Genomic DNA, 12,407 nt, shown 5'->3' with positions numbered 1-12,407 from the left:
CTTTGCTTGTAGTCCTATCTGAATAGGGGCTGTAAAAACATTAACTAAACTACCCCACACATTACTCTTTTACTATTTTTGTTGCAGGAAAGTCAAACAAATGAAATTGATCAGTTCCTGGTGTGTGGTGACAGCTACAAAGCTATCAGAGATGGTATTGGTAAAGCAATGATCGAAGGCAAAGAAGAATGGATTCAAAAGGCCCTACAGGTAGCCATAACTGCATCAATCTAGTGGTTACTTACACATGAGGAAAGCTATTAATATAATTTTCTACAATTCACCCTTTTTGTGTTACTTTTCTTAACCCCTTCCCACTGGATTCGATTTTAGTTTTTGACTTCCCGCCCTCCAAACCCCATAATTTTGTTATTTTTCTGTTCACAGAGCCATATGAGGGCTTAACCCTCTTCCAACATCCGCTGTACTAGTACAGCGGATGCCGGTGTTTAAAGATGGCGGCTGCTCAGGAGTTGGGGGGCCGCCATATCCGCCGAGTCTCTGCTGTTTTATATAGCAGAGACTCGGTGCTAATGCCCTTAATCAGTACCTGAACTGAGCTTACCGAGGTGCCTTTTTGCCGGAGATCACTGGCACTCAGAGCAAGCTCCAGGGCCAGTGTCCCATTGCCATGTCAGCCAGGAGTCTTGTGAAGAACTGCCAGTTTTCTGCAATTCTGCAGTTTTAGCATTGTAATGCATTGCATTAGTGATCAGACCCCCTGGAGCTTAAGACCCCTAGGGGGTCTAATAAATGCAAAAAAAAAAATTGAGAGTTTAAATCACCCCCCTTTCCCTAGAACACACATAAGAGTACTTAAATACTGTGAAACACCTACATAGGTATCCCTGTGTCCGAAAATACCCGATCTACAAATCTATAAAAATATTAATGAAAGAACGGAGCTGGGCCTGGTAAACAATGTGGTGTTTGCTGAATCGAACCTATACCAATCTCATATTGATGGTCTGTATTAAGGTCATACTTTACCTGGGTCATTAGTTTCACCATAGCCCAGTTGCATCTATACATTTTGAAACCTTTTATAATGGAGAGCTGTCATGTGATCCCTATGTGTAGGGCTTCCTATGAAATACAGGATGACATCATCATGGATGTGGTTTTAGAAATTGCAGCATGTCAACTATACTTATGGAAACGTCGGCATAATGGAAGTAGAAAGTCTTTCTGTGAATAGCTCTGTGGGGAAAAATGCAATGCGTTGCCGCTGTGGTTTTTCCCCCATTGCTTTTTGCTGCGGCCATATACGTGGGGCCTTGATCTAAAAAAATCCAATTGTAATGTTGTTGTATTGTAGTGTAGTACATTAGGATGTTGTTAGTTTAACAATGAATTCTACCTTTAACATCTTGTTCTTGGTTTACTTTTAATACTCACAGACAGTAGCATTACTAGACAGTAATTTTACCTTTCTTTCCTAAGGAGTGTAAAAACCCCAACAATGAGTTCGCTGTTCACGTAATTCTTGCTGTATTTCGTGAAATATCCTTGTATTATGGGATCCGAAATAATCCAGAACATGAGACAGTGGCTGTAAGTCTTTCATTAATGTTGTTAAACTGAATAAAATAGTTATGTATCTGTGTAAATGTCTATAGATATTCCAGTTATCTATCAAATATATTCACTGTTGTGTTTGTAATAGGAACATGAAGCCATAAAGAATTGTATCAAGAACATCAATATTCTCCAAGAAAGAGCAACTAAACACTTTGTAGAGACATTGCTCAGCAACAACCGACCAGTACTACGGGTTGTTCCTCAAATTAGAAGCTCACGCATCCCTGTTTTTGGACTGGCGATACATATGGCTGCTGTACTACTCAATGGGAATAATCACCTTTTTTCACCGCTAAGAAATTTGTCTTTTTTTCCATCAAGAATGCAGGTATTTAATAATTACTAACTTTACAACAAACTTTAGTACAGATGTACATTATAAGAAATTGGAACGATATCTTGTAAGAGAAAAATGTTTAGACTGTTTCCCTGCTCCCCTTCCCTTCTACTAAACTGACTTTCACATGGCTTAGATTATACATGTCTATAGAAGTCAAAGCAGAGTGGAGATGGAGGAGTGAGTAGAATAAGAGCGATAGCAGCAGAAACACAAGATTAGGGAGAGTTCACACAGAGTAACCTGCCGTGTGATGTGGCACGTATACAGCGTGTGAGACTGTGAGCGCCGTATACGCTCCCATTGATTTCAATGGGAGCCTAGATCGTATAGCCACGTTATTTTGCGGCCGTGATTTTGACTGTACAGTACAGACCAAAAGTTTGGACACACCTTCTCATTCAAAGAGTTTTCTGTATTTTCAAGACTATGAAAATTGTAGATTCACACTGAAGGCATCAAAACTATGAAGTAACACATGTAGACTTATATACTTAACAAAAAAGTGTGAAACAACTGAAAATATGTCTTATATTCTAGGTTCTTCAAAGTAGCCACCTTCTGCTTTGATTACTGCTTTGCACACTCTTGGAATTCTCTTCATAAGCTTCAAGAGGTAGCCACCTGAAATGGTCTTTCAACAGTCTTGAAGGAGTTCCCAGAGATGCTTAGCACTTGTTGGCCCTTTTGCCTTCACTCTGCGGTCCAGCTCACCCCAAAGCATCTCGATTGGGTTCAGGTCTGGTGACTGTGGAGGCCAGGTCATCTGGCGTAGCACCCAATCACTCTCCTTCTTGGTCAAATAGCCCTTACACAGCCTGGAGGTGTGTTTGGGGTCATTGTCCTGTTGAAAAATAAATGATGGTCCAACTAAACTTAAACCAGATGGAATAGCATGCAGCTGCAAAATGCTGTGGTAGCCATGCTGGTTCAGTATGCCTTCAATTTTGAATAAATCCCCAACAGTGTCACCAGCAAAGCACCCCCACACCATCACACCTCCTCCTCCATGCTTCATGGTGGGAACCAGGCATGTAGAGTCCATCCGTTCAACTTTTCTGCGACGTACAAAGACTCGGTGGTTGGAACCAAATATCTCAAATCTGGACTCATCAGACCAAAGCACAGACTTCCACTGGTCTAATGTCCATTCCTTGTGTTCTTTAGCCCAAACAAGTCTCTTCTTCTTGTTGCCTGTCCTAAGCAGTGGTTTTCTAGCAGCTATATTACCATGAAGGCCTTCTGCACAAAGTCTCCTCTTACCAGTTGTTGTAGAGATGTGTCTGCTACTAGAACTCTATGTGGCATTGACCTGGTCTCTAATCTGAGCTGCTGTTAACCTGCGATTTCTGAGGCTGGTGACTCGGATGAACTTATCCTCCGCAGCAGAGGTGACTCTTGGTCTCTTTCCTGGGGCGGTCCTCGTGAGCCAGTTTCTTTGTAGAGCTTGATGGTTTTTGCAACTGCACTTGGGGACACTTTCAAAGTTTTCCCAATTTTTCGGACTGACTGACCTTCATTTCTTAAAGTAATGATGGCCACTCATTTTTCTTTACTTAGCTGCTTCTTTCTTGCCATAATACAAATTCTAACAGTCTATTCAGTAGGACTATCAGCTGTGTATCCACCTGACTTCTGCACAATACAACTCATGGTCCCAACCCCATTTATAAGGCAAGAAATCCCACTTATTAAACCTGACAGGGCACACCTGGGAAGAGAAAACCATTTCCGATGACAACCACTTGAAGCTCATCAAGAGAATGCCAAGAGTGTGCAAGTGTGCAAAGCAGGAATCAAAGCAAAAGGTGGCTACTTTGAACAACCTAGAATATAAGACAGATTTTCTGTTGTTTCACACTTTTTTGTTAAGTATATAATTCCACATGTGTTACTTCATAGTTTTGACGCCTTCAGTGTTAATCTATAATTTTCATAGTTATGAAAATACAGAAAACTCTTTGAATGAGAACGTGTGTCCAAACTTTTGGTCTGTACTGTAAGCCCTGGAAGGGGATGTTTCTGAATGAGAGAGACCAAGTTATGGAGCAGATTCTCCTTTACTCAGTGAGACAGATTTAAGAAAACTAATCTCAAGAAAAATTGTCCTAGTTGCCCATTGTATCCAATCATAGCACAACTTTTTTTCAATATAGTACTTTTGAAAATGCAACCTGTGTTGTGAATGGTTGCTATGAAAGACAGTTTTCATAAATATGACCTGCATTGTGCAGTGTATGGCATAGTCTCCATTCACCAGCTCAGAGAGAACTGCAAGCTACAGACAGACGTTATAGAGAGGAAAACCGCTATAAATTACAGTAATATAATTACAAAGGCATATAATGGCCAGAAGTAGTGTTATTCTGAGATTGTTTGCCACATTTGTCTCTTTCTGTTCAGTAGTAGAGATGAGCGAAAACTGTTCGGATCAGCCGATCCGAACAGCACGCTCCCATAGAAATGAATGGAAGCACCTGTGACGCTGACTTTGCCGGCGGCCGGCCGACGTCACAGGTGCTTCCATTCATTTCTATGGGAGCGTGCTGTTCTGATCGGCTGATCCGAACAGTGTTCGCTCATCTCTATTCAGTAGTGCTACGTACGGAACACAAGGTATACTTACTGTACATATTTAATAACTTTTAGAATTCTTATTTGCCAACAATGCCAGAAGACTTAGTCACCTACGCTAGAGCTGCCATGAGGGAACAAATTCAGTGGTACAGTAAGTGGAATTTATTCAGTGGTATTTCAGAAGTACTTAATGCATAATAGTAACTTGTACTGAGAGTAAATAGTAATTAATCATATTAGTGGTGACAGTCTTTTGTCTTGATTGTTGCCAATGGATACAACTGTCGGGGGAAACACCCCTAGGAGCACATGCTGTCGGTTCCAAATTAAAAGCAAAATGGTTGCCAGTACGGGGAGAACACAAAGCCACACATACTCAGATGTATATCTAAATGTTCTGACATTTATTACATGTTACTTAGCTTTTATAGAGGAATAATGGCTGTATGCTAATTTCGGCATAACAAACTACATCACATAGAAATATGAATTATCATTGGTCAGAGTACAAAATGGGCGTTTACAAATGATAAATACGTGCATAAGCAATACATGAGTTAACACATGGTTGTCCGTGTCATCCATTTTAGTTCTAATCATGCTAGCACAGTGCTCCAAGATGGACGGTATGTCCTTGATCCTTAGAAGTAGTTTAGACTGTTCTCATATCTAACGGACATTCTGTGTCTTGTTACGGAACATGAGAAACTAAGTAATAGTTATGAGAAACTCAGAAACATTCCAACCTTTTTCCTAAATATAAGAAAGCACAATTGCAAGTCTCTCACAGTAGCTGCGTGACAGAAACAAGACGTTAGTAAAAGCAATGTGGAATATACGCAGACAAGATGGTGGAATGCTAATCTCTCTTTTTACACAGATATTTTTCCCCTCACACAACCATGCATTCAGGAACTTTCAATGACCCCCAGGTTACTGGTTTAAAGGGATCCTATCATTGGATGCCTTTTTTTCTGATTAACACGTAGAAATAGCCTTAAGAAAGGCTATTGTTCTCTTACATTTAGTCTTCTACACGCCGCCATTCATTAGAAATCCGGGTTTACTTTGGTATGCAAAGGAGTTCTCTTGCAGTACTGGGGGTGGGCCTCAGCTCTCAAACAGCATTGGGGGCGTCCCCAATGCTGCGAGAGAAATCTCAAGCGCTGCTTCCAGCTTCATCTGGAATGGCCTCTCTCCGCGTCTTCTTTCGGCACTGGGGTCAAACTTCTACGCATGCGCAGTTGGCTCTGTCATCGGTGCTTGGGCAGAGCCGACTGCACATGCCCATGGCCATTTTTAAAATCTACATATGACACCAGAGATATGCGCCAACTATATTTACTTGAGCCATACATTCAAAATCTGCAATAAAAAAAGTTACATTTTTGGGACAGTTTTTACAATTTTAATTTGACTGTTAGGGGGTTAAATAAGTGTATAGAGTTTTAATACAATATCCCCCTTGATATTTTTAAATGTGAGAAATCTTAAACTATAATTATTATTTTTTTTATTTCTAATAGGTTGTCCTAAAGGACATTATTGCGCTGTTGGTGAGGTAAGTTTTTAAATATGCAAAGTAAAATTTAAGGCATATATTGTTTTTTTTTAATACTGTTACTATAAAAGAAATTACAATTTTTTTTCAATATTACGCACCATAAAATAAGTTATAAGTTTATTTTTATAGTGGATAACTCACTCATTATTCCTTGTATCTGAAGAATGGGGTAACACAAGGTGTGTGTCTGGATTATAGCAAATCCTTAGATACACTTTACTATTTGTGTTAGTGCCATAGGACAAGGATTTGTAGATAAGGTGTGCCTGTTTGCTGATGACACAAAAGTGTGTTATAGGGGTGATATTACTAAAAGGATTTGTAACATGGAAAAAGATTGAGCTTTACTGGATTAATGTTCCAAATAATGAAAAATGTGGATCTATGTTTCAAAATGCAAAGTAGTGCACTCTAGGAGAATACCCTGTGACAGGTTCTGTGTTACTCAGGACTTTGGAATAGACTGATTTATGGATAATCATTTTAGCCAGCTTTAGAAGAGCCAACAGTGTAACCAGAAGGAAGGGAAAACAAGTCAGATGTTCGGTTGTATAGCTAGAGGTATAAACAAAGAGATTGTGATCCTGGTGTCTAGAGCGCTGGTGAGATCACATCTGTCAACCTGTGTCTACAAAAATGAAGAAAGGTCATCTCAGGGTTTCTCCTTCTCTCCTGTCTCCTCTCCCCTCCACTTCCTGGTTTTCAGCTCAGGCCAGTAGTGTGATGAACAGGGTGCTTTGTTACTTGCACAGTAATCTCTTTTTAAATATAGAGATAAAAAGATTAGCTTATCATGCCTTATCAAGCGACATGCCCCATCTAACTGCGGATTCAGCCACGGCATCAGCGGCGCGAGACTCACTCCTGACTAGGCCCATTCATTCGAGTCTAATCAGGAGCGGCATGCCATGACGGTATGCCAATGCACTGCATTGCGGCTAGCCGCGCGAAGAAATCACACAGCTGAAAACGTTTCCGCCGTGTGAATTAGCCCTCACACTACAGGGATAATACACGCAATGATTTCAGAATAGATAGATAAACTTTTCCTTTAAGGACCCATGCACACAGCCCTGAGCACAGAATCTTATGGAGCTGCAGAGCTTTCATGTACCTTCATACAGGCTCCATCTGGTGCAGTATGTATGGATATATTCTTCCTAAGGGAGCGTTCACACTACCGTCGGTGTCCAACATGTAGTGTCCGCTCCTAGTGTCCGCTCAAAATCTGTCACGGACACTAGGAGCGGACACTAGATGTGTCCGTGACACCTGTCATTCAAATGAATGGGCATCGGGTGCGTTCTTTTGCACTCCGTGCCCGTCCTTCCCTGTCCGCAAGAGAAGATGTCCGACTTCTCAAGCGGACAGAGGAACCCTGCATGCAGGGCTTTTCTGTCCGCTTGAGAAGTCAGACATCTTCTCTTGCGGACAGGGAAGGACGGGCACGGAGTGCAAAAGAACGCACCTGATGCCCATTCATTTGAATGACAGGTGTCACGGACACATCTAGTGTCCGCTCCTAGTGTCCGTGACAGATTTTGAGCGGACACTAGGAGCGGACACTACATGTCGGACACCGACGGTAGTGTGAACGCCCCCTTAGAGGCAATGTTTAGGTGAGAAAACCTTGTATTTTGTTACATATCTAACTGTAACATACAATAGTCAATTTAGTAAGGGAGGAAAAACAGATTGAACATTACAATGGAATCGATTTTTTTTTTTTTTTAAATAGGAAATTCAAGTATTTAGTATACAGACATATCAGAAGATTAGATGAATCCGCTTTATGTACCTACTGAATTGTGTAATTTCAACTATTGTCATACTTTTTCAGTGTGGTCAGCCAATGCAGACGAGTCGATGTTTGGAGTGCGGAGCTACTGTTGGCGGGGAAAATCATAGAGCTCACGCAGGATTCCAGAGAATGGAGTATGCTTCTATTTGTATTACAATATGATATGCAAGAAAAATCTAAATGAATTGCAAATCTTGATTTACCTAGTTCACTTTACATGTAGCATATGAAATTGTCTGCACATAACCATGGTATAAAGTGATTTCTCTGGAGAAGGTTTTATGTTACTTTTCTATGTGTAAACAGGCACAATGAGGATCGGACACAGACAGGACACGTCTTGGGAGCCCCAGAGCGCCAAGGAGCAGTTATCGCTCCAGACAGAGATCTACCGGCTCCGGCATTTATTATACTGAGGATGGTGACACATCTATCAATGCTCCTGGGCTCAGAAGAAGATTTACAGGTACTTATCCAGAATGTGCTATACCAGACAGAGTCTTTATTCATGAAGGTTATTTATTGCTGACTTTACCACATATAGAAAACCTGTCTCATCCACTGTTGTCTTCTCTAACAGAATGTGGTACGCATTGTGAAGCCACCTGTTCCAGACGTAAGAAGTTTCCTCTTTCATCACATAGACAGAGATCTAGAAAATCTAAGGAACACTCTTGGAAAAAGTGCAGATGATACAACTACCATTGTACATCTTGTACTTTGTCAGATGCTGAATCCAGATCAGCGCGGACAATGTAAGTGAACATTTTGATATATTTTACATTTGTTCAAAGCCATTGAAGAGACATTAAGTGTGCAGAAACAAGAAATTGTGAATTTGCAACGAAGGTCATTCTATCCAGACTATTTCTGCTCAGTGGTTGGCATTGGCATCCGTGTGTTAACTAGCTGCCATGAATGAACATCATGGGCGGCGCACAGGGGACACACTAATATTATCATTCAATGAATAGCAGCTGCAGAAGCAGGGCTTCGAAATCGGACAGGAATAGGACCTGTTCCATATTTTGCAGCATGTACTGTCAGCCTGCATACAAAACCGTGTAATTCACAGTCATGTGTACAGGACCATAGAAATGAATGGGTCAGTGTGCTATCTGGGAAAAACCTGGGTAGCATACTGACCATTCATATAAGTCATCTGCAAATGGGGCTTAGATGAACGGTAATAACGGAGTTGGGCTCAGTATACTACCCTTAGCAAAGTACTCATTGGTAACTAACTGCAATTGATCAACATCCAGTATATCTCACTGTCAGGACTGGCTTGTAAAAATGATCTGATGAAAAATATTTAGTGAATACAGTGGCTTGCATAAGCATTCATACCCCTTGACACGTTTCACATTTTGTGTTTTTTTTTTTTTCTTTTTTAAATGTAGATTGTGAGCCCCACATAGGGCTCACAATGTACATTTTCCCTATCAGTATGTCTTTTGAAGTATGGGATGGAAATCCACGCAAACACGGGGAGAACATACAAACTCCTTGCTGATATTTTTTTTGCCCTTGGAAGTATTCGAACCCAGGATTTCAGCGCTGCAAGGCTGCAGTGCTAACCACTGAGCCACTGTGTGGCCCCTATTTTTCACATTTTGTCAACTTACAACCATCATGTCCTCTCTCTATCTGAAACTAAATCTCTCCAAGACTGAACTACTACTGTTTCCACCATCTAATAGATCTGTCCCTGATATATCCATTGTAGTCTCAAGCCTTACTATAACTCCTAGGCAGCAGGCCCGCTGCCTTGGGGTCATGTTTGTCGCAGACCTTTCCTTCACCCCTCATATTGAATCACTCGCACGTTCATGTCACCTCCACCTCAAAAACATCTCCAGAATACGCCCTTTCCTTACCAGAGATACATTAAAGACACTTATTGTCTCTCTGATTCATTCTCGCCTTGACTACTGTAACTCCTTACTAATCGGTCTTCCCCTCACTAAACTCTCCCCTCTACAATCTATTCTGAATGCAGCGGCCAGGCTCATCTATCAGGCTAGACGCTGCAGCGATGCCTCTGGTCTGTGCCAATCATTACATTGGCTGCCTATTCATTATAGAATACAATATAAAGTTATCATCTCATCCACAAGGCTCTCCATAATGCCGCACCTCCATACATTTCCTCCCTCACCTCTGTCTACCGCCCAACCTGTGCTCTCCGCTCACTCAATGACCTAACACTTCCATCCTCTATTATCAGAACCTCCCACGCTCGTATACAAGACTTCTCCCGAGCTGCACCACTTCTCTGGAATGCTCTACCCCGGACAATAAGATTAACTCCCAATTTCTACAGTTTCAAACGCAAACTAAAGACGCATCTTTTCAGACAAGCCTATCACAATGTCTAACGTAAACCCTTAACCGTCCTCTGTCCCCGCTCCCACATTACCCCACATGGTATGATGTCATCTCAGGATAACTTTATAGGTCCAAGCTCCATACACATGTTACAGGACACGACTGGTGACGGCTCATAAAGTCTTATGTTTGTGTAATGACAGTTACCTCTATTACAAAAGTGTCTGACCTCTGTATAAGTAATACCGCCCGTGCTACCTCTTGTGTCACCCCCTCTACCTCATAGATTGTAAGCTCTTGCGAGCAGGGCCCTCAGTCCCATTGTGTGAAATGATTCTCTTTGTAATGTATCTGTCTGTATTTGAACCCTACAAATTGTACAGTGCTGCGGAATATGTTGGCGCTATATAAATAAAATGTATTATTTATTATTATTAAAAGTAGCAGATAATTGTGAAGTGGAAGGAAAATGATACATGGTTTTCATAATTTTAATCCACTACAAATCTGAAAAGTGTGACGTACAAAAGTCTTCTACTTTGTTCAGCCACCTTTCGCTGCAATTACAGCCACAAGTCTTTTGGGGTATGTGTCTCCCAGCTTTGCACATCTAAAGACTGAGATTTTTGGCCATTCCTCTTTGCAGAATAGCTCGTGCTCAGCCAGATTGGATGGAAACGTCTGTGAACAACAATTTTCATATCTTGCCACAGAGGCTCAATGAGCTTTAGGTCTGGACTGTGACTGGACCATTCTAACACATGGATATTCTTTGATCTAAACCAGGGGTGCTCACACTTTTTGAGCATGTGAGCTACTTTACAAACCAAGGGACCAAGGGATAAGATCTACTACCCACTTCTTGTGGGCGGGGCCGGGTCAGGGGTGGGGCATGTGGGCGGGGCAGAGCATGAGCGCAGGAGACAGCTCTCCGGTGTCTGCTTGTTCACAAAGCAGGCTGAGAATCATCTCCGGACACTGGCAGGCAGGGCCGCCGCAGCCCTGACTGCGAACGAGTGCAAGGCCCCTGCATGCCAGTGTCCAGAGATGATTCTCAGCCTGCGCTGTCAACAAGCAGACACCGATCCCGCGATCGACCCATACGTCCTTCGCGATCGACCGGTAGACCGATCGACGTATTGGGCACCCCCTGATCTAAACCATCCCACTGTAGCTGTCAGAATCTGTGTGTTAGAACCTGTGTTTCATCATCATGTGAAGATACTGTTCCAAGGATCTCCACTAGTGGCCGCTATTCAAGTGTCATTACTACTCCCACCACTGGAGGCTGCTGTTCCCTGACTCTTGCCCACATTTAATATGGCAAGTATTGTCTCATGACCATGGCCATCTTGTTTCCGGTCTGTGGCCATCTTGTTCCCTGTTTAGCCCTATATATACCCAGAGCATATTATAAACAATGCTTGAGTATTGTGTTTGTTCCCAGTCCTCTAGCTCTGAGGTATTCTGGCTCAGTATACCTTGGCTTCTCTTGATTACCCGCTCTGTGTACCGACTCCTTGGCTTCATCTGACTACCCGCTCCGTGTACCGACTCCTTGGCTTCATCTGACTACCCGCTCCGTGTACCGACTCCTGGCTTCCTCCGACTACCCGCCCTGTGTACCGATCTCTGGCTATCCATTGACCAAGTCTCCTACTCCGCGGCATCTGCCGTCCTTCCTGGCTATCGGATTCCAGCTGTATCACCAGTAGCGTAACAGGATACTCAAGCCTTAATATGGAGTCCGCCGGGATTAAGAGTCTGGAGGATCGTGTGAACCAGATGCATGGTACGCTGTCCAAGCTCCATAGTGAAGTACGTGACTTCAAGACTAAACATACGGCTTTGGAAAATCAGACTAGACACCACATTCAAGTGTATGGACAAGCCATTCAGACCTTGCAGGAATTGGTACGTGATCTCACTGACCGCGTGGTCAAACTGGAGTCCCAAGAGCGTGGTGGAACAGCATCTGCCCTTCCCACTCTGCCACTTCCACCTTTTAGGTTTGGTGGGGACCGAGATAAATTTCGAGGATTCCTCAATCAATGTCAACTTTTTTTTTAAGCTCATCCCATGCATTACCCCACCGACCGATCCAAGGTTTTGTGCATCATCATGCTCCTGACACATAAAGCATTAGCCTGGGCTAGCCCTTTCATCGAGACAAACGATGATCGGCTGAGTAATTTAAAAGACTTCCTGGCAGCTAT

General features: G+C 42.4%; 1 protein-coding gene across 1 annotated transcript in view; it reads left to right on the top strand.

Moving 5' to 3' along the window:
• LOC142204587 (E3 ubiquitin-protein ligase RNF213-like) overlaps positions 1-12,407 on the top strand; it is a 170,999-nt gene that overhangs the window by 138,014 nt on the left and 20,578 nt on the right. The window contains 8 exon segments of the mRNA XM_075275902.1: positions 88-210; positions 1,444-1,554; positions 1,667-1,909; positions 4,568-4,646; positions 6,022-6,056; positions 7,900-7,994; positions 8,167-8,326; positions 8,441-8,615. Of these exon segments, the coding sequence (XP_075132003.1) occupies positions 88-210; positions 1,444-1,554; positions 1,667-1,909; positions 4,568-4,646; positions 6,022-6,056; positions 7,900-7,994; positions 8,167-8,326; positions 8,441-8,615 (1,021 nt within the window).

The sequence above is a fragment of the Leptodactylus fuscus genome, chromosome 5, assembly GCF_031893055.1.
Source record: "Leptodactylus fuscus isolate aLepFus1 chromosome 5, aLepFus1.hap2, whole genome shotgun sequence".
NCBI lineage: Eukaryota > Metazoa > Chordata > Amphibia > Anura > Leptodactylidae > Leptodactylus > Leptodactylus fuscus.
This window is presented reverse-complemented; position numbering and strand designations above follow the sequence as displayed.